At 43.1% G+C, this 26347-nt stretch overlaps 1 protein-coding gene across 4 annotated transcripts in view; it reads right to left on the reverse strand.

Moving 5' to 3' along the window:
* Positions 1-26347, reverse strand: part of APBA1 (amyloid beta precursor protein binding family A member 1) — a 241529-nt gene that overhangs the window by 64394 nt on the left and 150788 nt on the right. For all 4 annotated transcript variants that reach the window (XM_034967608.2, XM_003824746.6, XM_055091880.1 and 1 more), the window contains one exon: positions 18016-19284. In XM_034967608.2, the coding sequence (XP_034823499.1) occupies positions 18016-19215 (1200 nt within the window). In that variant the 5' untranslated portion in view covers positions 19216-19284. The remainder of the gene's footprint in view (positions 1-18015; positions 19285-26347) is intronic.

The raw sequence follows: 26347 nt of genomic DNA on the forward strand, positions 1-26347 counted from the left end.
TAGCTCTTTGCTGGCATGGAACGATGACAGATACCAAATGTGGAAGGCAGAGTTCTCAGATGGCTCCCAATCATCTCCACCTCCTGGTATTCAGCCTCTTGGGTAATCTCCTCCCTGGGGAGGGAGCACGGCTGAGTGACTTACTCTAAGCAATAAAATACAGCAAAGGTGATAGGATATCACCCTGTGACTGGGTTACAAAAAACCATGACTTCCATCTTGCTACCAGACTCCATGACCTTCTTATCCTGCATACTTTATGAAGCAAGATGCCAAGTGTCAGACAGCCCATGTAGCAGAGAACTGAGGACACCTCTGGCCAACAGTCAACTGGGAACTGAGGCCCTCAGCACCAATGCCCATGAGAAGCTGAGTCCTGCCCCACAAGCATGTGAGCTTGAGATGACTGCAGGCCACCTGACCCCCTGATGGCAGCCTCCAAGAGACCCTAATGGAGAGAAACTGTGAGACAGTCAAGGAAGGTTGTTTTATGCCACTAAATTTTGGGGAAATTTGTTACACAGCAACAGATAATTAAGACACTAAATAAGGATTCAGATGAAAGGCTTAAGAGCAGAGGAGGCTTGAAGGTCTCGCTTGGGGCTTGACAAAGGACTAGCTTAGATTGTACACTCTGCACCAGCAGAGCCTGTGTCTGTGTCAGTCAGAGCCTCTATCTGTCATTGCTGTATCCCTGGGGTCTTGCACAGTGCGTGATCTATAGAAGGATCTAAAAACATTTATTGAATGAGTGGATGATAAATTGTAAGATGCACTTTCAACTTTTGACCTAGAACAGTAGTCACAAACTCTCTGTAGTTCACTGGCAAAATAAGGAACAGCATAGCTTTGAGGCCATATTTCTTATTCCTTTATGTAGCTGGTGTTCAATGAAACACAAAGGTATCAGCAGAGAAACAGCTATGACAGCTCAGCTTAATCACTTTGCATGGCAGACGGTTGAGAACACATTTATACCTCTGATACCATTCGCTTGTGTAAGAAGTTTCCCATCCTTTTCTGAGGTCTGCCTGGAAAACACACTGGGTTCCATTTCTGCTGTCCCAGCAGCGGGTCCTTTGGTTCTAAGGTTATGCTTCTGAATAAGCTTCTGGGATGTTGACTTAAAGGGTATGCCAGCCCCATTTTTCTAAACAGTCTGGATCATATAAGAAAACAAAGTTGGTTTTAGAGCCAACACTGGAATGTATACTCTTCTGCAGCAGGTAAGGGAAAATCGGAGATAAGGATGCCTGGAGTTTTCTTCCTCTTAACAGCACAAATGGAGACAGACTGGGGCTAACTATCCTAGAACCACCCTTCTTCCCTTCCCTAAGAATACATCACATTCCAGCCAAGAATTGATCCACTTGGGGAAATAGGGCTCCAACTGAACACATATTAATCCTAAATTCTGTCTACTTGATTTCAGACCCCATTTCAACTTCATCCCTTGCTAACCGGATCCTGGAAAAATTTTGTCCGTTCAGAACTCTGCAAGGTGTAATCAGCAAGAGGAAATCTCTCAGTTCAGAATACCTTAACAAGAATCCTTCACAAAAAATGGAATCCTTTGGCAGCAAGACAGTTCTTTTCACTCGCCCTTGTAAGCTTGACAACACAACAGCAAGGTCGACAGGATAAGAGGCTCTAACAAGTCTTAATGAATTAGCATGTGCACTTGACCTTGGTCAGTAGTCTCCTAGCAACAGTCCAAAAAAAAAAAAAAATCCATGTCGGTGGCATGCTGAATTCAGGGCATGGAGAGGGTAACATCAAGGCAATCAAGGCCCCAGATGAAGCCATGAAGCTCCTACACCCTCATTGCAACATTTTTCTTGAAATTTAAAAAAAAAAGTGGATGTAAAAGTACACATGATCAGGGCAAGAGTTCACACCAAGCCCTTACTTCCCAGGATTTTGACAATACCTCCATCTCAGCAGGAGAGTGGCTGGTTTCTGATTAAGAAGCATTAGTGCTGAAATGGTTTCCTGCTTCAAAATACTTTCTCCAGTGGTCTCTGGAATCAGGAGTAGAATGCCAATAAAAGGTAAATGTTATCTGGCGGGGCGGTGCATGTTGCCATTATCACTAATTAGCAGTTTAGTTTGATTTAATCAGACCAACCCTGGAAGAAAAGGCTGACGGCATAATGCTGCTTAAGGTGGAAGCTGAGAACTAGGGTTGCCTGAGTGCCTGACCAGGATGGGCAGCCCAGTGGGGGATCTGAGTGCTGAGGACAGCAGAAAGGAAACACTAGCCTAGAGAGGGTGAGGAAGGGCTGGCTACTAAAGGCCAGCCCCCTAATTCAGATCGCCAGTAACCAACCCCAAATGTTAAGTAAGCTTTGACTTCCAAATGTAACTGACACAACAAACTTGTGATTCTTGTTTCACATTTCCATATAGGACTCGATATCTTCAAAACCATTTTCTCTCACAGCTTCCCTGGGACATAAACCTGATTAACTCATTTTACTGATGAGGAAACTGAAGCCTGGGAGGAAAGCAGGTGACAAACTCAAGGTAACTGCAGCAGATCGACTGTGAGCCAAATATTTACATACAATGGACACTCTGAGCAGCGCATCTGTGTGACTTGCTCTGAGAGAGATACAGGAGAAGGATGAGACACCGACAGTGAATTACAGAGGCAACAGGTTAACTCACGCAAGAAAAGTGGAAAATGAGATCCTAAAGAATTGAGTGTTAAACTCTGGTCCACAGCCTAAGCTAGCACTTACCAATTTTGACTGAATCTCATTAACACCCGTGCCAAGACCCAACCTCCAGAGGCTCTAATCAAGAAGTCTGGGGCCTCGAAATCTATGTTTAAAGAGCGAAGCCCTAACTTTATTTAATCGGAATGTGACCTGGATAGAGGCAATATCTGCATGATTACAAGCATGGGGTAGAGGCCAGTCCAGAGAAGCATAAAGACATTTAGCATTTTTCATTTTAAAGATGATCACATTTATAGCCAAATCGCATTTCATAATTCTCCCAGGTCACAAAAAGTCTATTTTCAGCTATTCCTTCCGGGTAAACTGGGGCCAAAATGTTCAGACTGACTCCAATTCTCCTTCAATTCATTACCAGACTTGTTTACTCACTTTTTGGTGTCCCACGGGTAGGGTCTGACCAAGAGGTCAGCCAGGCATGTCAAGCTGAATGTCTGTTGTCTCAATATGAGAAACAACAGGAGAAAAACTGCAAGTGGAACTCTTCAGGGGAGTGAAGTGGCCTGTGTCTAAACAGAAATCCTCCTCTCTTATCGCCGCTCTTAAGAAAGCAGTCAGCGAAGACTGTGTTTCAAAACAAGTGGATTGAGAAACTACATTTTTGGACTCAGAACATGTTGCCAGTTACACTTGTAATGGAAGTATTTTTCATTTTAAAGATGATCATGTTTGTACTCAAATCACATTTCATAACTCCCAGGACAACATGGGCTCCAGGATACAACTGGGTTACATATGAAATTCAATTATCTATGATATATCTGTTCCTCTCCCAGCACCTTCCCTTCTTCTCCAATATGGCCCCAGTACACGTATCACAGAAAATAGGAGTAGCTGGGCATGGTGGCTCATGCCTGTAATATGACACTTTGAGAGGCCAATGCTTGAGGCCAGGAGTTTGAGACCAGCCTGGGCGACATAACAAGACTCTGTCTCTACAAAACACACACACACACACACACACACACACTAGCTGGGCATGATGGTATGCACCTGTAGCCCTAGCTAGTAGGTAGGTTGAGGCAGGAGGATTCCTTGAGCTCAGGAGTGTGAGGCTGCAGTGAGCTAGGATTGTATCCTTGCACTCCAGCCTGGGTCACAGAGTGAGATTGTCTCTAAAGAGTGCATAGTTGGGGCAGAGGACACAATTTTTCTAAAGACTACTGGGCAGTTTATTGAGCATACACTTATTCAGCAAGCATGTCAGACACCCGAACTGTGGCCTATGAGCTGCAACTCTGACTAGAAACTGACAACAAAATTCTCTCTCGCTAAATCGTCCATTTATTTCCCTGTTGTTTGTCCCATCACTTCTTGGCACAGTTTCACATATATACTGTCTGGTGAGACAATCCATCAAAAAAGTTGAGAAAGATTCCTCTTGGGAGAGGGGTCAGGCAAAGAGAAAAAAATTGGAGCCCAGAGGGTTAAAAAAGATCAATCTTCTCCATCAGTTTCTTTTATTCCACAGAACATAAAGTAACTGGAGAACGTGCCTTCTGGTGTGCAGATCACCAGACAAGTTTTGCTCTGGTGATTTCTAGATGGTGATGGTCTGATGTCAGTGGGGGAGACACCTGCCAGGCAACACGTCTTGCCTAGAGCTGAACCGACAGGTGAAACTCTAAAGACAAGCTAAAATAATTGGAGGCAATACTTCCAATCCAGGTGGTGAGATCAAAGCAAACATTCTCCCATCTCTTTTTGTTTTTTTTCCTTGATTGAAATGAATCATTTGTTCTTCAAATGGGATTTCAAGGTGAAGCCTTTTCATTTTAAAGGTGTACCAGTAAAATCATTAAATCTTTAAAAAAATTACTCCAGTTGCATTAGGTTCTCACAGTTCATAGAAAAACGTCTCATTTTGTTGTTGTTGTTACTGACAACTAAGGTCTCCTAGAGCATTATTCTCCACTGACAGAAATGACACTTTACTGCAGATTCTAAGTTGCAGAATGGGCCATTGAATGCACCCTGGTAAAAGAAGACATCTCAAAAACATTTCATTTTTGAAGTAAAGACCATTTACCTACATAAGTATACAAACCTGAGGAGAAATGAACGCATCACACTTCACCTCAGCAAGCATCACTCCCACTGCAGTTAGTATTCTTGCTGCTATCCTTCCCACAAATGTTCTGTGCTTTCCAAACTAAGCACACTATCAAGCCCACAGCTCCTGAACTCTTCAGATTTTTCATTGTCAAGTTGTAAATTCACTTACCAATTAGTGATCTTCACCTTAAGTAGTACAGCCCCCGCCTTGACCTACTTTTTATTTCTTTACTCTTATGTGTGTCACATAAGCCAAATGCAAGTGTGTGTGCTTAACACAAACACCGCAGGAAATGAAAAACTTAGTGCACTCATCTTACCATATAACATAGTTAATAAAGCAGTTGTTTCTTAGAAATTGTGCACAAAATGTACAGAAGTGTTTGCTTTTCTCTGTGTTTCCAGGAAAGCAGTAACAATGAGATGTTTCCTTTGGTCAGTGAGTCATCTCTAAAGGATTCCTACTCTTGCATATTTTTCAATTAAAGCAAAGAAATACATGAATATAATTTTAAAAGTCAAACGATATCATGCAGTTTATGGCAAAAATTGAAGTCTTCCCTGTCCCTCCCATGCCATGGTCCCGCTCTTCTAATGTTTTTCCCTGGAATTTATTTCCATATTCATAAATAGCATGTTTATACTGCCTTACCTTGGTTTTTCAATTTTAGATATTATTTCCTGGCTCTACTATAAAAATAAGATTTACCTCTTTCATGTTACATGCACCCTCATCCTCTCAATATTACAATTTCTGGTTAATCAATATTCAGTGCTTGTGTTCTGAAGACTATACTCTTCCCTGCTGAGCTACAACGCATATTATTATTGCATTTCTTGCCAATATAACAATTGCTTTTACTGAGGTAAATAATGGAATTGTTTTTCTGTTTGCTTAGTCTTCTATGGACTGATCAATAATTTATGCCAAGCTCTCCTAAAACCATCTAAAACTCCTGGTGGCACAAATTTATCAGGAAAACTCTCAGTTCCACTCTTTCTAGAGACTGCCTAACTGGAGCCCTCTGAGCGGCAGGCCACATGGGATTGGTGGCTGGACTTCTGCATGGTTGTGATCCTGGGATCTCCTTTCCTATCACCTGGAGATTCTCTCTGCTGCATTCCCAGGTTGGGTCTCCCGTTTCCTGGATCTTGCATCTTTTTTCTTGGTTTATGCTACCATGCAAGAAGAGCAACCCTCCGGTAGTTTCCTGAGAAAGGGTGCATATGAGGTAAATTTTCTGGGACCATGCTTGTCTAAAAACACCTTTATTGTACCTTCAAACTGAATTGAAGATAGACTGGCTGTAGGTCTCCCAGTTTCCAGTATTGCTTGTGAAAAGTCCAACATCATTGTTTCCTGACCATTCTTGTTTATATTTCTCTGAAGCCTGTAAAATCTTCTCTTTCTCCCTCCTGTTCTGAAACTTCTGTGAGTCTTTTCTATTTCATTATTCTAGATGGGTACCCAGTAGACTCTTTTAATCTGGAAGTTCGTGTGTTCTTTGGCTCCAGGACATGGTCTTTCATAATTTCCCCTTCTGTTTTATCTTTGTTCCTACTACTTTCCACCCTTTTGCCATACTTGTTTTACTGTTTTGAAGAGTTCCTCAATTTTGCTGTCTTGATTTCTCCAAGCGACTTTCCATTTGCTTTATGTCTTTGTCTTTCATGTTAGAGATGTTCTTTAAATGTCTGATGATCCTTGGCTGTTCACTCATATTTAAGAGTAAATCCCCAAAAAGCCTATTGGAAGATCATGTACTTATGATGCAAGAGCCGTCACTATGGGGTGATCAGGTGGAAAGCCAGGTGGTGTACTAGGAAACCCCCAAACATTAGTATCTGTAGTATTTTCTCTTGGGCCTGTTACCTCAGAGAGGAATACATTCATCTGTTGGGGACTAGGGATCCTGAGTGGGTTGGATTCTAAGCCTGACAACTAACAGTTGTAAGGCATTCTCCGGGTCTCACTGCTTAGTGGGCCGTGTGTTCCCCAAGGCACCTTGTTTCCATTTCCAACTCTTGCCATGTCCCCAGTTTCAGCGCTCCTCTGGTTCACCCTTTCCTTACAGAAGCCTCCCATCTTCTGCGGGGAGGAGGAGTCGCCTAGCTTCATGCATTGGAGAAGGCATCACAGGAAGTTTAATGTCTCCTGTGACAGGCTTCCAAATAATCCTCTTCTTTTTCAGCCATACCCCTCATATTTCTGCCACCTGAGGTATCTGTGTCTCTAATTCTTGGGCCTTTGTTTGGGGGCGTCTACCACACACATCCTCACAAACACTTGGCAGAAGAGAGAAAACAGAAACCTCATCAGTGTGTTAGTCAGGATGGACGAGGCTGTGCAGTGATAACAAACCACCCCAAAAATCTCTGTGGCTTAAAAAGATAAAGGTTGATTCCTCTCTCAGAGTACATGTCCCAGGAAGCCCTACCCATTGTGGTTTCAGGAGACCTGTGCTGACAGGCGCACAGCCATCTTGTGAGGCTGCCCCCTTAATAAGGCTTTGGGGTTTGTTTCCACTGGGGAAGAAAGCATTGTCTTAGCTGCTCCCGCTTGGAAGCAACTTCAGGGCTCACGTTTCCCTGGCCACGCTTAACTTCTAGAGGATGAGGAAGTGCAGTCTTCTCCATGTTTGAAAAAATAAGAGAACTGGAAATCCTGGGGCACACTAACTCCTCCATCACAGCCAGTTACCACTTGGGTGTTGCCAAATTTTGTTGTGCTCATCTGTTGCTGTTTCCTCTGTCAGTGTTTGTGCTTTTTATTATTTTACTGCAATTCTAGGAAGGAGCAGAGATAAACGCCATTTCAAGCTGTACACCACACCACTTAAAGTAGCCAAAACCCTCCAAGTTACACTGTGTGCTTGCTAACATCAATCTCCTGAGTCTACTGTGACTCTGTTCTCGAATGATTCTGTTGCCTATAGACAGATCAGTAGGCTGTGGATTTTCAGAACTGGTCTTCAGGCCGGGTGTGGTGGCTCATGCCTGTAATCCCAGTATTTTGGGAGGCTGAAGCAGGTGGATCACCTGAGGTCAGGAGTTCAAGACCAGCCTGGCCAATATGGCAAAACCCCGTCTCTACTAAAAAATACAAAAATTAGATGGGCATGGTGGCATGCGCCTGTAGTCCCAGCTACTTGGGAGGCTGAGACAGGAGAATTGCTTGAGCCTGGGAGGCGGAGGTTGCAGTGAGCCAAGATCGCACCACTGCACTCCAGCCTGAGCAACAGAGCAAGACTCCATCTAAAAAAAAAGAAAAAGAAGAAAAAAAAAAGAAAAGAAGGAGGAGCCAAGATGGCCGAATAGGAACAGCTCCGGTCTACAGCTCCCAGCGAGAGCGACACAGAAGACGGGTGATTTCTGCATTTCCATCTGAGGTACCAGGTTCATCTCACTAGGGAGTGCCAGACAGTGGGCGCAGGTCAGTGGGTGCGTGCACTGTGCGTGAGCCGAAGCAGGGCGAGGCATTGCCTCACTTGGGAAGCGCAAGGGGTCAGGGAGTTCCCTTTCCGAGTCAAAGAAAGGGGTGACGGACGCACCTGGAAAATCAGGTCACTCCCACCCGAATATTGCGCTTTTCAGACTGGCTTAAAAAACGGCGCACCAGGAGATTATATCCTGCACCTGGCTCGGAGGGTCCTACGCCCACGGAGTCTCGCTGATTGCTAGCACAGCAGTCTGAGATCAAATTGCAAGGCGGCAGCGAGGCTCGGGGAGGGGCGCCCGCCATTGCCCGGGCTTGCTTAGGTAAACAAAGCAGCCTGGAAGCTCGAACTGGATGGAGCCCACCACAGCTCAAAGAGGCCTGCCTGCCTCTGTAGGCTCCACCTCTGGGGGCAGGGCACAGACAAACAAAAAGACAGTAGTAACCTCTGCAGACTTAAATGTCCCTGTCTGACAGCTTTGAAGAGAGCAGTGGTTCTCCCAGCACGCAGCTGGAGATCTGAGAACGGGCAGACTGCCTCCTCAAGTTGGTCCCTGACCCCTGACCCCCGAGCAGCCTAACTGGGAGGCACCCCCCAGGAGGGGCACACTGACACCTCACACGGCAGGGTATTCCAACAGACCTGCAGCTGAGGGTCCTGTCTGTTAGAAGGAAAACTAACAAACAGAAAGGACATCCACACCAAAAACCCATCTGTACATCACCATCATCAAAGACCAAAAGTAGATAAAACCACAAAGATGGGGAAAAAACAGAACAGAAAAACTGGAAACTCTAAAACGCAGAGCGCCTCTCCTCCTCCAAAGGAACGCAGTTCTTCACCAGCAATGGAACAAAGCTGGATGGAGAATGACTTTGACGAGCTGAGAGAAGAAGGCTTCAGACGATCAAATTACTCTGAGCTACCGGAGGACATTCAAACCAAAGGCAAAGAAGTTGAAAACTTTGAAAAAAATTTAGAAGAATGTATAACTAGAATAACCGATACAGAGAAGTGCTTAAAGGAGCTGATGGAGCTGAAAACCAAGGCTCGAGAACTACGGGAAGAATGCAGAAGCCTCAAGAGCCGATGCGATCAACTGGAAGAAAGGATATCAGCAACGGAAGATGAAATGAATGAAATGAAGCGAGAAGGGAAGGTTAGAGAAAAAAGAATAAAAAGAAATGAGCAAAGCCTCCAAGAAGTATGGGACTATGTGAAAAGACCAAATCTACGTCTGATTGGTGTACCTGAAAGTGATGGGGAGAATGGAACCAAGTTGGAAAACACTCTGCAGGATATTATCCAGGAGAACTTCTCCAATCTAGTAAGGCAGGCCAACGTTCAGATTCAGGAAATACAGAGAACGCCACAAAGATACTCCTCGAGAAGAGCAACTCCAAGACACATAATTGTCAGATTCACCAAAGTTGAAATGAAGGAAAAAATGTTAAGGGCAGCCAGAGAGAAAGGTCGGGTTACCCTCAAAGGGAAGCCCGTCAGACTAACAGCTGATATCTCGGCAGAAACCCTACAAGCCAGAAGAGAGTGGGGGCCAATATTCAACATTCTTAAAGAAAAGAATTTTCAACCCAGAATTTCATATCCAGCCAAACTAAGCTTCATAAGTGAAGGAGAAATAAAATACTTTACAGACAAGCAAATGCTGAGAGATTTTGTCACCACCAGGCCTGCCCTAAAAGAGCTCCTGAAGGAAGCGCTAAACATGGAAAGGAACAACCGATACCAGCCGCTGCAAAATCATGCCAAAATGTAAAGACCATCGAGACTAGGAAGAAACTGCATCAACTAACAAGCAAAATCACCAGCTAACATCATAATGACAGGATCAAATTCACACATAACAATATTAACTTTAAATGTAAATGGACTAAATGCTCCAATTAAAAGACACAGACTGGCAAATTGGATAAAGAGTCAAGACCCATCAGTGTGCTGTATTCAGGAAACCCATCTCACATGCAGAGACACACATAGGCTCAAAATAAAAGGATGGAGGAAGATCTACCAAGTAAATGGAAAACAAAAAAAGGCAGGGGTTGCAATCCTAGTCTCTGATAAAACAGACTTTAAACCAACAAAGATCAAAAGAGACAAAGAAGGCCATTACATAATGGTAAAGGGATCAATTCAACAAGAAGAACTAACTCTCTTAAATATATATGCACCCAATACAGGAGCACCCAGATTCATAAAGCAAGTCCTGAGTGACCTACAAAGAGACTTAGACTCCCACATATTAATAATGGGAGACTTTAACACCCCACTGTCAACATTAGACAGATCAATGAGACAGAAAGTCAACAGGATACCCAGAAATTGAACTCAGCTCTGCACCAAGCGGACCTAATTGACATCTACAGAACTCTCCACCCCAAATCAACAGAATATACATTTTTTTCAGCACCACACCACACCTATTCCAAAATTGACCACATACTTGGAAGTAAAGCTCTCCTCAGCAAATGTAAAAGAACAGACATTATAACAAACTGTCTCTCAGACCACAGTGCAATCAAACTAGAACTCAGGATTAAGAATCTCACTCAAAACCGCTCAACTACATGGAAACTGAACAACCTGCTCCTGAATGACTACTGGGTACATAACGAAATGAAGGCAGAAATAAAGATGTTCTTTGAAACCAACGAGAACAAAGACACAACATACCAGAATCTCTGGGACGCATTCAAAGCAGTGTGTAGAGGGAAATTTATAGCACTAAATGCCCACAAGAGAAAGCAGGAAAGATCCAAAATTGACACCCTAACATCACAATTAAAAGAACTAGAAAAGCAAGAGCAAACACATTCAAAAGCTAGCAGAAGGCAAGAAATAACTAAAATCAGAGCAGAACTGAAGGAAATAGAGACACAAAAAACCCTTCAAAAAATTAATGAATACAGGAGCTGGTTTTTTGAAAGGATCAACAAAATTGATAGACCGCTAGCAAGACTAATAAAGAAAAAAAGAGAGAAGAATCAAATAGACACAATAAAAAATGATAAAGGGGATATCACCACCGATCCCACAGAAATACAAACTACCATCAGAGAATACTACAAACACCTCTACGCAAATAAACTAGAAAATCTAGAAGAAATTGATACATTCCTCGACACATACACTCTCCCAAGACTAAACCAGGAAGAAGTTAAATCTCTGAATAGACCAATAACAGGAGCTGAAATTGTGGCAATAATCAATAGTTTACCAACCAAAAAGAGTCCAGGACCAGATGGATTCACAGCCGAATTCTATCAGAGGTACAAGGAGGAACTGGTACCATTCCTTCTGAAACTATTCCAATCAATAGAAAAAGAGGGAATCCTCCCTAACTCATTTTATGAGGCCAGCATCATTCTGATACCAAAGCTGGGCAGAGACACAACCAAAAAAGAGAATTTTAGACCAATATCCTTGATGAACATTGATGCAAAAATCCTCAATAAAATACTGGCAAAACGAATCCAGCAGCACATCAAAAAGCTTATCCACCATGATCAAGTGGGCTTCATCCCTGGGATGCAAGGCTGGTTCAATATACGCAAATCAATAAATGTAATCCAGCATATAAACAGAGTCAAAGACAAAAACCACATGATTATCTCAATAGATGCAGAAAAGGCCTTTGACAAAATTCAACAACCCTTCATGCTAAAAACTCTCAATAAATTAGGTATTGATGGGACGTATTTCAAAATAATAAGAGCTATCTATGACAAACCCACAGCCAATATCATACTGAATGGGCAAAAACTGGAAGCATTCCCTTTGAAAACTGGCACAAGACAGGGATGCCCTCTCTCACCACTCCTATTCAACATAGTGTTGGAAGTTCTGGCCAGGGCAATTAGGCAGGAGAAGGAAATAAAGGGTATTCAATTAGGAAAAGAGGAAGTCAAATTGTCCCTGTTTGCAGACAACATGATTGTATATCTAGAAAACCCCATTGTCTCAGCCCCAAATCTCCTTAAGCTGATAAGCAACTTCAGCAAAGTCTCAGGATACAAAATCAATGTGCAGAAATCACAAGCATTCTTATACACCAATAACAGACAAACAGCCAAATCATGAGTGAACTCCCATTCACAATTGCTTCAAAGAGAATACAATACCTAGGAATCCAACTTACAAGGGATGTGAAGGACCTCTTCAAGGAGAACTACAAACCACTGCTCAAGGAAATAAAAGAGGATACAAACAAATGGAAGAACATTCCATGCTCATGGGTAGGAAGAATCAATATCGTGAAAATGGCCATACTGCCCAAGGTAATTTACAGATTCAATGCCATCCCCATCAAGCTACCAATGACTTTCTTCACAGAATTGGAAAAAACTACTTTAAAGTTCATATGGAACCAAAAAGAGCCTGCATTGCCAAGGCAATCCTAAGCCAAAAGAACAAAGCTGGAGGCATCACACTACCTGACTTCAAACTATACTACAAGGCTACAGTAACCAAAACAGCATGGTACTGGTACCAAAACAGAGATATAGAGAAATGGAACAGAACAGAGCCCTCAGAAATAACGCCGCATATCTACAACTATCTGATCTTTGACAAACCTGACAAAAACAAGCAATGGGGAAAGGATTCCCTATTTAATAAATGGTGCTGGGAAAACTGGCTAGCCATATGTACAAAGCTGAAACTGGATCCCTTCCTTACACCTTATACAAAAATCAATGCAAGATGGATTAAAGACTTAAACGTTAGACCTAAAACCATAAAAACCCTAGAAGAAAACCTAGGCATTACCATTCAGGACATAGGCATGGGCAAGGACTTCATGTCCAAAACACCAAAAGCAATGGCAACATAAGCCAAAATGGACAAATGGGATCTAATTAAACTAAAGAGCTTCTGCACAGCAAAAGAAACTACCATCAGAGTGAACAGGCAACCTACAAAATGGGAGAAAATTTTCGCAACCTACTCATCTGACAAAGGGCTAATATCCAGAATCTACAATGAACTCAAACAAATTTACAAGAAAAAAAACAAACAACCCCATCAAAAAGTGGGCGAAGGACATGAACAGACACTTCTCAAAAGAGACATTTATGCAGCCAACAAACACATGAAAAAATGCTCATCATCACTGGCCATCAGAGAAATGCAAATCAAAACCACAATGAGATACCATCTCATACCAGTTAGAATGGCAATCATTAAAAAGTCAGGAAACAACAGGTGCTAGAGAGGATGTGGAGAAATAGGAACACTTTTACACTGTTGGTGGGACTGTAAACTAGTTCAACCATTGTGGAAGTCAGTGTGGCGATTCCTCAGAGATCTAGAACTAGAAATACCATTTGACCCAGCCATCCCATTACTGGGTATATACCCAAAGGACTATAAATCATGCTGCTATAAAGACACATGCACATGTATGTTTATTGCGGCATTATTCACAATAGCAAAGACTTGGAACCAACCCAAATGTCCAACAATGATAGACTGGATTAAGAAAATGTGGCACATATACACCATGGAATACTATGCAGCCATAAAAAAGGATGAGTTCATGTTCTTTGTAGGGACATGGATGAAATTGGAAATCATCATTCTCAGTAAACTATCGCAAGAACAAAAAACCAAACACCGCACGTTCTCACTCATAGGTGGGAATTGAACAATGAGATCACATGGACACAGGAAGGGGAATATCACACTCTGGGGACTGTGGTGGGGTTGGGGGAGGGGGGAGGGATAGCATTGGGAGATATACCTAATGCTAGATGACGAGTTAGTGGGTGCAGCGCACCAGCATGGCACATGCATACATATGTAACAAACCTGCACGTTGTGCACATGTACCCTAAAACTTAAAGTATAATAAATAAATAAATAGGAAAAAGAAAAGAAAAGAAAAGAAAAAGGACAGGCCTTCATTATCAATATTTTTCAAGAAGGGGATTGGGAGATTCTTCTCAGGCATATATTTAGAAAAGTGAAACTCCTTACTAGAAGAAAATCACATAAGTATTTTTTTCAAATGTTTAGAACACAGTTATTTTCTCTCAGTGCTGAGAGAGTGTTCAGTAAACTCTTATGGATTAGCAATCCCATTTTCTCTCTATATACAACTCACCAGCAAACAAATGCCAGTTTGCTCCAAGAAAAAAGCGCTTAAGTTCTGGGGGAATTAAAAGGAGTGTTAAAAGCAGATTTAGCAATTAGCAACGGTGGCTGACAAGTGGCAATACAGGTTTTTTTGTTTCCTTTTATTTGCTTCATTATAGTTTGTGATCTTGCCATTTTGAGAATGCAAATACTCAAAATTCTGCTTTTGTAAGAATACCATTTCTCCAGGTCTGCTGACCATAATCACAGTGAGATACCTCTTTTTGTTAAAACTTTATCTGTGCTAATAAAAGATTTAGTTAAATCTTATATCCACAGCACTTACATGGGGAAAGTGCCCAGATAATACATTTTTTCCTTTAAATCAGTAGTTCTCAATCTTTCACATGCTTACGAATCTCAGGGAAAGTTTACAAAACAAAATAAAATAAAACGAAACAACCAGATCACTGAGACCCACATCAGGTATTCTGGTTTGGAAACGAAGGGCAGTAACTTGCATTTCTAATAAGTACCACCCAGACAGACTTCAGATCACATGGTTTTAAAACACCTTTCCATTTTCTATAACAGCATACATGGAGAACGAGTGTTCAGTAAATATTTTTTGATGCTGAGATGGAAATCAACAGAATATAATATCATTATATTCTCATTAGACCATTAAAGAGGCAGCAAAGGAAGGTCTTTCCTATAAATATGGCATGACAGATGAAATACAACCCACAAATAGCTTAAAAATGACTGCTGGAATACTTTAAAGCACAGGTTTTCAGTTTCACTTTATATTAACTATTCATAACCCAGTGATCCATATTGATTTCTTAGCATCAAGCTGATTTTCTGACATGGTGGGTTCCTAAAGCATCATACAATGTTCTATAATTAATTTCACCTTTTGAATGAAACAGCATGCAAGAGAATTAAGTTGTTCTCCTAGTTCAAATGAATAAAAGCCAGCCTCTAGCCCTACCATAGGCTGTACTGTGGGCTCACTGTGAGGCTGCAGGGGCAATTGGTTAAGCAGGTCATTTCAAGGAGCTGGCGCACTGGAGAAAGCTGAAGGAAGAGGCCAGCATCTGGACCAACTGTGCCTGCAGCTTTTTCCTCTGGTGGCTTTCCAGGTTTCTAAAAGGATACAGAAGCCAGCCTTTTGCCAACTCCCTACTTTTGAAAACCTGCTCTATTTCCACCTCATTTGCAAAATGCTTGCTGCAATCCCTCCTAGCTGGGAGGAATCTGGAGACAGCTGGAGGTCAAGGAGAATTCTACACGTGAGTGCACTTATTTTTCACTAAATCAGAAGCCTAGAAAACAAAGACAGGACATGTCTGAGCTCACTGACCCAATGCTGTCCCCTTGCTGGGGAGAATGAAGTTCCCTTCCCTACTGGTTTCCAACCTTTCCTAATCCGCTAACAGAAAATGCTGACTATTCCTTAAAGAGGAGGTGAATGCTACCGCTCTGACCTGCGTAGCTCTTTATGTGTAAGTAAAATGAACAAATATCTTACAATAATGGTTTCTCACTCCAAAGATATATATTGAGAAACGGCCTGGTGCAATCATAAAATGCAGAATTAAATGAAATTGAATATAAGCTCTTGACCCTTATCTTACTCCAAGATCCATTTTTAAATGAAAGGCTTAAATATTATTCAAGAGTATGGAAAGGGAGAGTAGAAGCAGAGAGAATCTTTATAGCAAACGAGTCAGAGCAAAGGTTAGTCTTCCTGATACATTCTGAACAGATTGTGACACCTAAGCTTGCCATGTTATCACATTTCTTAGGTATTTCAAAAATGGAAAATGTCAACAGTGGCATCAATTACTTTGTGTAGCTCTTCACAATGAAACACAATTTGCTTTAAAACAGAATACATATCTTTTGTGAAGTGGGAAGGATGCCCTGATACCACCAGATGTGAAAAATTAGGCACCTACCACAATGAGGCATAGGGTGGGTGAGAAAACTGCAGAGCCTGGGCGTGGTGTTTCACACCGGTAATCCCAGCACTTTGGGAAGCCAAGGCAGGCAGATCACCTGAGGTTAGGAGTTCAAGCCCAGCCTGGCCAACATGGTGAAACCCCATCCCTACTAAAAATACAAAATTAGTTGGGCATAGTGGATGCACCTGTCATCCCAGCTACTCAGGAGACTGAGGCAGGAAAATCACTTGAACCTGGGAGGCGGAGGTTGCAGTGAGCCGAGATCACACCATTGCACTCCAGCCTGGGCAAAAAGAGTGAAATTCTGTCTCAAAAAACCAAACCAAAACAAAAAAAATTGCAGAAACCGGCCAGGTGCTATGGCTCACATCTGTAATCCCAGCACTTGGGGAGGCCGAGATGAGTGGCTCACTTGAGGCCAGCGGTTCGAGACCAGCCTGGCCAACGTTATGAAACCCCATCTCTACTAAAAATTACAAAAATCAGCTGGACGTGGTGGACACTTGCCTGTAATCCCAGCTACTCGGGAGACTGAGGTAGAATTGCTTGAACCTGGGAGGCAGAGGTTACGGTGAGCAGAGATTGCATAACTGCACTCCAGCCTGGGTGACAGAGCAAGACTCCGTCACAAAACAAAACAAAACAAATAAACAAAACTGCAGAAACCCCTGGCGGAAAAAGGCTAGGAAGGCTATCCTCCAAAGAGGGCACACTACCCATCCCAAATCTTCAAGGGATTGATATAAGGCAGTTCTCAAATTGTCGTCCTGGGACCAGCAGCATCGCATGAGAACTTGTTAGTGACAATGTTGAACTTTACCTGAGAACCAGAGAAACAAAATGAAGAAATACCCCCAACCTTTTGTGTTCTGGGAAACTCCTTCTTTTCTGACACAGAGCAGGGATAGGGATGCTCCTCTTGTTTTCCTATGACAAGGCCAGACGCAGACCCTCCACATTCCCATTCTTTCTTCACAAACGATCAGCTGAACTGCTTGCTAACCCAACTTTGGTTAAGTGTCTCTCCTTCCTCCAGGTGGGTGAACTTTGGCCAGCATACAACCACTCCTGAGAAAACGCTGGTCTCAGGTGGAAACATTCTCTGATCCACAGCACATTCAACTCCCACCCTTTTCATGCCACTTTCACATACCCTATTCTTTCTACTTGGCTAATCCTCCCTATAAAACAACTTCCCCCTTGTACCTAACTCTAGAGACCCTTACAGATCTTAAGGTCAGAGGTTCTCCTATGGCAACAGTCCTTCCTCCCTATAACGAAACAGTATCTTTCTCCCCTTTGCAATAATCCTTTCCAGTGAAGTCTCTCCTTCCTCAAGCATGGCTTGTTTTTTATTTGGCATTAGATATACAAATTCTCGGGCCCCACTCCATACTTTCTGAATCAGAAACTGGGGGGGTGGAGGGCGATGTACCCAATAATGCATTTCTCACAAGGCCTCCAGGCACAGTGTGGGAAGCACTGATTTGAAGCCATCCTGCTAAGAATCTGATGAGTGCATTCAACACCTTAATTCTCTCCCGCTGGCGTTTGAGAGTTTAGGTGCAAGCTGTTTCTGAGGCTTACGGTGGAAAAGTTCTTAGCGTCCCCACAGACCATTTCCCGTAAAGTCACTACCCAAGGGCACACAAGGCTATGGGGCGCCATCTTCCCTCCCGCCGCGTGGGGCTGAGGAAGCCCAAACCCGCACCTACTTACATCTCCGTCCATCGGCCTCTGGTCGTCACAGTCCCTGGTGGGGCTAATGTCCTGGCGCATGACCCAGATGGGCTCTTTGGGCTCGTCGGGCGTGTAAGGCGAACGGATGGTCCTGGTTTTCACCTCCTCGATGGCCTCCTTGATGTCCTTGATGGCCAGCGAGATGGCATCGCGCTTCTCCTTGCTGTACCGCTGCCCCGCCTCGCCGCCGCCCGCGGGGCCCACCGCCCGCTGCTGCCCCGCCGGCGCCTGCAGCCCGGGGCTGTCGGGGCGACCCCCGGCCGGGGTAGGGGGACGCTCCAGGTCCTGCTCGGCCTCAGGCATGTCCTCGGCTGCCTTGTCGAGGCTCTGCGAGCTCATGCTCTGCTTCACCTCGGCCACTATCTGGTCGATGTCCTCCTCCTGCTCGTAGCTGTCCATGCGCGGGTAGGGCGCGAACTCGGCCTCCTTCTCGGGGCTGTCGGACTCGCCGTCTGAGCGCTCGTCGTAATGGTGCAGCCGCGCGCCCAGGGCCTCCTGGCGGTACGCGGCCGCCTCGTCGCGCTCCTGCTCGTAGAGCCGCAGGCCGTCGCGTGCGTCCAGCTCGGGCGCGTCCCCTATCTCCTCGTACACGTGCTCCTGGAGGCCGCCGTAGTCGGCATAGGGCTCGGCGTAGGGCTCGTCCTCGCCGCGGTGGAAGAGCCGGTGCGTGTAGACGTAGCCTGAGTAGGCCGCATTCATGGCCTCCTCGTGCTCCAGCGAGTGGAAGTGCAGGTGGTTGGGCAGCGCGCGGCGGTGCGTGGCCTCGGCGTGCTCGGCCTCTGCCTGCTCCGTGTACTCCTCGGCCTCGGGCCGGTACTGCACAGCGTAGGCGCTCTCGTCCTCGGGGTCCTGCGCGCGCTCCGCATCGTAGCCGTCGCGGGCCGCGGCGATCACGTCGCCCTCGGCGGTGTCCGTGTGGTTGTGGAAGCCGCTCTCCGTGCTGGCTGAGCGCGCCAGGCATTCCCCGCGCTCCTCTTCCTCCTGGCCGAGCTGGGCGCGGAGGTCCTCGAGGGCTCGCCCGCGCTGGTGGCGGCCCACATAGTGCTGCTGCTGCGGCGGCTGCTGCTGTTCCTCTTCCACCTCGGGGTGCTCCAGGTCGGCCTCCACCGACTCGTTCACCTCCCCACCTGCCGCCTCGTCGGTCACCTCCACCTCCGCAGACCCCTCCAAGTGGTTCATGGTGGGAGTCGGAACGGCTAGGAGAGAAGCTGGACCCGGCTCACTGCGCTCTCATTTTGCTCCACTGGGCTGGAAAAACAAGAAGGGGAGAGGCTGTCACGTGGTGCAAACAGTCGTTATGAGCTGAGTGTTCAGATAACCATAAAAACAACTGCTATTGATTCCTTTTAGTTCTGGGTCAATTAAAAAAAGACTGCAAATTTAAGTTCAATCTGACAGCACATACATAGCACGCATCATAATTTGTAATTACATATCTACTTGTTTAATTGCTTATTGGCTTTCTCCGTTCCCACCCCTCACATTGAGCGCCTCAGGAACGTTTTGTTCTCCACCACGCATACGATTCAGGTCCCATTTCTGATGCATCTGAATAAAGAGTACTACTAAATTGAATGGGCCAACTGACACATTTTCCATCTGCTAACAGATAAATCTCTCCAAAGTAAACTAGGATCCTACAACTTTAGAAATCACTCTTTAAATCAATTTCAAAGAAACATAATCTTGAACACCTTTTGAAGCCATTCTGAGAGAGGCAATCAGCCAGCAGTGGGGTCCCGCCCCGGTTCTGTCATTACTGACTTTGTGACCTCAGGCAAGTGGCTTAATTTTCTGGACCTCCACGGTGTGACTGGACTCATTTCCTACATGCAGGATGTTAACAGCTATTACATAGGGTAAAAAAGACTCCGTGGTCAAGTAAGTTTGGAAAATGCTGAGTTACAGTTGACTTTTCATTGTTAATATCCAGAAGGAGGAAGATACAGGATACAGGGTTTCCCTAACTTGTTTGACCAGGAGACACTTTTTCCTAGAGGCCAATGTTACATAGCAACTGGTTTCTAATAGTTAGGCTTCCCTATTGCGCACTCAGCATCCAGGATACAACCAACGACGGAAGACAATATTAGGGAAAAAAATCCAACACAATACAACAATAAAAAATAATGCAAGTAAAAATAAAGCATAACAACAATTTATATAGCATTTATATTGTATTAGGTATTATGAGAAATCTAGAGAAGATTTACAGTATATGGGAGGATGTGCATAGATCATATGCAAATACTATACCATTTTATAATGGATTTTTATATCCACTGGGGTCCTGAAACCAACCCCCATGGATACCAAGGGAGGACTATATTCACTTTCCCCATGTAACCTGAATCTAAAATTCTAAGATTTTATGAGTTGCCATTATAGCTAGAACTGGCTAACAGGTGTAATTTTTTAAAAATATGGGTAGGTCTCTTTCTATTTTCAGAGAAACTTGTAGCTCGACAGAAAGATTTGGTTTCAGTCTCTCTCAATTCTTCTTATCACAAAATAGCTTTATGGTATAATCTGTGCAGTATATAGAAATAGACACAAAGAATGTAAACAACCACAACAAAACAGGCAGGACCCCTATGATTTTGAGATCCCTATGGTAAATAGGCTCAACAGTATGTGTAAACTTGCTATTATGTTCTTTTGGAGAGCCTCTCTTACAAATGGACACAATGGATGGGAACTGAACTCTTAAATATAATAGCAGACAACCCCAGGAGGACCAGGGACATCTGATTGACTCTCTAGTAGTGAGATGCATTATATTCTACTCAACTCCCCATCACAACCACAGCAATTTCCTTCAAGCATTGATGACCATCCCAATAGCAAATATCATTTTGGAGCTACCAAGTCCACATTCAAACAGAAGTATCATGTCTTCCCCATTCTTTGATGGATCCACCCCTGACTGATTCTTGCTAGAAGAAAAAAGAATCACGGTTTACAAGAGATGAACAATCTTTATTGCTTCCCTACTTGACATAAGTCCCACTTGATACAAATTAGACCCAACCTCTTTTGAAAAATTTTGGGCTCCTCCCATTAACTCCTGAGAACAGCGACTGTGGACTAAGTATAAGAAAGTCTCCAAAAGGAAGTATGAATCTCCCTTCAAACCTTGATGGATGGTTAAGGCTGTAAACCAGCAGCAGGGTGGGGTGGGGAATTATTAGAAGCTGTTCCACCTCAGATCATGAGGCATTAGTTAGATTTTCATAAGAGTGCATGACCTAGATCCTTTGCATGTGCAGTTCACAATAGAGTTCATGCTCCAATACTGGTCCATGGCCCAGTGGTTGGGGACCCCTGCTCTAAACAGAAGCAGCAAGTGTTGCTGCTACGGGCCTCCAGTGGATTATAAGAAACACAAAACAAATATTCAACTCAATACAACACATGGACAAGAACAGCATACCCAAGTTTCCTTCATAAGGACTTTCTCAAAAAGACAACAGATAAATCTTCATTAAATCTACATTGGTTTCGTAAGGTACAAATCTAATTCTAATAAACACAAAGTGAGCATTCACAGAAAGGGATAGCAAACATATCACAGACTTTCTTGGGTTCTGTTACCCAGAGGTGTCACAGTTGTATGTGGTCAGCGTAAGAAAAACAGTAACAAAAACCACAGAAAGTACCTGAATGACCAACAATTCATGATAACCATATGTGGAACTGACCAAAATGCTGCCTTCAGGGAAAATGGCTGTTCTTTAGCTTGATGAAAATCTATTGACATATGTATTAAAAAGAAATTTTAGCTTATTCTGGGTTAAAATCGGTGAATGATGCCCTCTTATAACCCATGTATTGATTCAAAGGAAATGGAACTTCCTTGCGTGTATATACACTAAACTGTGGTAAAGGAAGTTCTCTGGTGGGGCAGGGGGTGGTGGAAGATAGTGTTAATGTAGTTTTGGTACAATAGATCTTTTTGTTCACTAAGTACCTTCTCCTTATACCCCCATCCACAGACCTCACGGGAGTATTTACACATACAGTGTTTGTATTTTACACACCATCATGTTTCCAAGAATATGATTTGGGTTGTGGTATTGCAACATGTTAATGAATAACAGACATTGATCTTGGGGGTTCCCCTAGGACAAAAAGGCATTTGTCAACTTTTAACGAAGGAGCCGAAGTTGATGTTTAGGTTTATCCCTACACACAAGAGGACTGTTCTCCATACGCTGGCAACTTTGGGAGTGGTATTTATAAAAAACATTTAAGCTGCTTTTTAAAAATCCTAGGTTATTGTGGGAGTATATTACTGGTACAAAATTTTTGAAAAGCAATTTGGCAAGATGAATTAAATTCTTCAAAAGGTAACATACCTTTTGCCCCAGTAATTCTACATATAGAAGTCCAAAAGAAAAAACTTGAATGTGGACAAAAATGTTTCTCACAGTATTTTCTTCAAAAGCAAAAATTTTAAACACCAAATATTAAGCGCTAATATTTATTAGGTACTGATAAGTACAATGCTAATCATATTAGGGTTATATTGTGATCAGAAAGATGTGGGGGTTTTCTCTCTGGGAAGCTCCACCTGGAGTTCCCATAACACTTCAACTCAGCCAGCCACAGCTGAAGAAATCACACCTCCTCACCCTCTCTACCCACCCTGGCTCTCAAACTGGGTTCCCTCCTGTATTTCCCATATGGGCAAATGGCACCACCAGCCACCCACTGAATCATCTCCTTCCCTTATCTCCCTCCTCAAACTGATGCCAGAGTCCACTGTCTTAATAACTCTTGGATCAGTCTTGCTGCCACTGCTTTGTCTTGGTCTGTCTTGACTACCTGGTTGTTTCCTTGACTCTGATTTATCAGCCCCCTCCAGTCCATCCTCCCCACTGCCAGCCTGATGATCTTTATAAAATACAAATCTGAATCCCATAACCCTACTCCTCAAACCCTTCAGTGATTCCCTTCTAGGGCATAGTATAAATGCTTAGCTAACTATGTCCCAGGTACTACTAGGCATTTTCCACGTGACGCATTTAACCTTCACACTAGCTAATGAAGAGTACTGCCATTATCAGCTCTTCTGAAAATGAAGAAACAAGTGATTAGAAAGGTTAGGTGATTGTCCCAGGTCACACATCTGGTAAGGGAGGCCCCCTGACATTTGGTCTTTGCACTCTAGCTCTGGGGTCTGGGCTCTTGAGTCCTATTCCTGGCCAACAAAGACCTTGGGATGCTTCACCTCTTTAGTCCATCTCCACACTTCATCCCACACCCTGCATTCTAACAGCCAAAGTCCTGGTGTTGGCCCTAACTGCCCTCCCTATTCATGGCATATTTTAACCTATAACTTTTCTTTGGTGAATCTTTCTTGTCTTCCCCAGGCCATTTTCATACTTGATGAATGTCAATTAGGTGCCAGCCTCCAGGCACATTCGAGCCACTGGGGCAGAACAGTCAGCAAGCCAGAGGAGGCTTCCCTGCTTTCAGGAAGTCCCCATTCTAGTGCACTGGGTGGGGGGGCAGAGGGAAAAAAGGGCAGACAATAATTATGTAAGTAAGTAAACAAGATAACTTCATAGGGAAACATTTTATGAAGCTAATACAAAACAGAGTAACGCCATAGAAAATGACTGAGGAGAGGACATTATGTAGATATTATTCAAAGAATGAGATATTTGAGTTGAGGTCTGAATAATCAAGAAAGAGGTGGCCTTGTGAAGATCTGAGGGCAAGGGCTTTGAGGTGAGAAAGGATCAGCTGTGTTCAAGGACAGAAATAATGTTTGTAGGCAGGTGTGGCGTGAGTAAGGGACAGTGTGATGGGCGATGAGGACAAAGAGATGGAAAGGGGCTGAGTTGGGCAGGGTCTGGTACATCATGGTAAAGGATGTGGATTTTATTTCAAGTGTGGTGGCATGCTACTGGGGAGTTTAAGCAGGTGATTGATAAGGCCCGACTAAGCCTCCCTTTGTGCCCGCTGTGCTTTTTCTCTCTCTCCCTTTCCCTTTCTCTCTCCCTCTCACACATACTCACACCATTTTATATATATATACACACACACACACATATATATAAATTATATATATATATGTATGTGTGTATATATATAAAATTTATCATGGCTTCTATCATTCTGAGTGGTAATTCTTTGTAAGTATCAAGTCCTTAAGAAAAAGATGTTTTGTCATGTATCTTTGATTTTCTGATGCCAAGCACAGAGGGTATACAGAAGGTGGTCAAGGAATTTTTAGTAACTGAAAAAGGAAAAATCTTTATCCCCCACCCCTCCCACCCAATAGTTGGGGCCTTATAGACTTCTAGACATTGGCATGATCAGCCTTTGGAGAAGAACTCATTTCTTCTTTCTATCTTAAATCTTTGCTGCCCTTATTCACTCATGCAAACTCCTTCAACTTCTTCTAATGCTTTAAGTGCCTAAAGAATGCAAATGATTCAACATTCTCCTGCATCTGAGTGTGTTAATCCAATGGGCATTTATCAGACATGTACGAGTCACTGTGCAAGGCAAAGGGGATGTAAAAGTTTCTAAACTATGGTTTAGGGCAGACAGCTCTGATAGTTATCATACCTGGTGATAAGTGCAAAATAGAAATATACTCAAGATACAAAAGCAGCCCAGAGTTAAAACAATGACAACAATTGTAACACCTTGTGACTCATATTAAGTGCTGCTGTTCTTATGGGTTCTGGATTTCATGAGCTAGTGAGCATCCTAAGCAAGCTTAGGAAAGAAGTGACATCATCTAATAAATGTCCTTGATGATGACCCATGTGCCTCTGGAGGAAGACAGAGGCAAATAGAGGAAGAGCAGCTGATGGAAGAAAATCTCTCTTCCTCTACAAAAAAAGTTGGATGACCCGGAAGACACATGCAGAATAGTGCCCTCCTCAGGGACACCTGCAAAACATGAAGAAGGGGTGCTGTGGCATCCTGGCTACAGGATGAGGGTCTCCACGTTACCAGTGGTGAAGCACAGATGGCTTTCTGGTCTATGGTTCTAGAATGTTCCACAGCTTGGGTGGAAAAGGTGAACAAAAAGAGGGAATTCCACTTCAGTGCACCATTTAGAAATAGAATAGTTCATGATTCAGCAGTTGAATCCAGGTATCTCATAATGTGTAGCAGAGGCTCATGTTGATTTGGGATTGATAGAAGGGGAGGCTGTAAATTACTTTAGTTGCTCTTTCCTTAAGCAATCATTGATGAGCATTTCCAATAAACTGTCCCTCTTAGCATATTCAGAAGTAGTGTTAGAAGAAGGGTCAGACATAACGCAAATGCAATGTAAAAAAGAGCAAAGGGCATCATACCATCTTAACACAGAGAGAAGTTTGTGTACGTCAGTGATAGAGAACAAAGAAGAGCATTACATAATGATAAAGGGTTCAATTCAACAAGAAAGCTTAGCTATCATATATATATATATATATATACACACACACACACCCAACATTAGAGCACCCAGATTCATAAAACAAGTTCTTCAAGACCTGTGAAAAGACTTAGCCATACAATAGTAGTAGGGGACTTCAACACCCCACTAACAGTGTTAGGTCATCAAAGCAAAAAACTAACAAAGAAATTCTGGACTTAAATTCTACATTTGACCAATTGGACCTAAAAGACATCTACGGAATACTTCACCCATTAACAACAGACTATACATTCTTCACAACTGCATGCACATGGAACATACTCCAAGATCAAACACATGCTTGGCCATAAAGCAAGTCTCCATGAATTCAAAAATATCAAAATTAAAATCATACCAGCCATATTCTTGGATCACAATGGAATAAAATAGAAATCAATACCAAGAAGATCTCTCAAAACCACACAATTACACGGAAATTAAGCAACTTGCTCCTAAATGACTTTTGGGTAAATGATGATATTAACTCAGAAATCAAAACATTCTCTGAAATAAATGAAAAGAGAGACACAAGATACCAAAATCTCTGGGATGCAGCAAAAGCATTGTTAAAAGGAGAGTTTATAGTGCTAAATGCCTACCTCAAAAACTTAGAAAGTTCTCAAATTAACAATCTAACATCACACCTAGAGGAACTAGAAAAACAAGAACAAACTAACCCCAAAGCTAGCAGAAAAGAAGAAGTAACTAAAATCAGAGCAAGAATGAAGAAAATTGAGACCCAAAAATCTATACAAATAATCAGTGAAGCCAAAAGTTGGTTATTTGAAAGGATAAACAAGATTAATAGACTGCTACCTAGGTAAACAAAGAAAAAAAGAGAGAAGATCCAAATAAATACAATCAGAAATGACAAAAGTGACA

Source organism: Pan paniscus, chromosome 11, assembly GCF_029289425.2.
Source record: "Pan paniscus chromosome 11, NHGRI_mPanPan1-v2.0_pri, whole genome shotgun sequence".
Taxonomy (NCBI): Eukaryota; Metazoa; Chordata; class Mammalia; order Primates; family Hominidae; genus Pan; species Pan paniscus.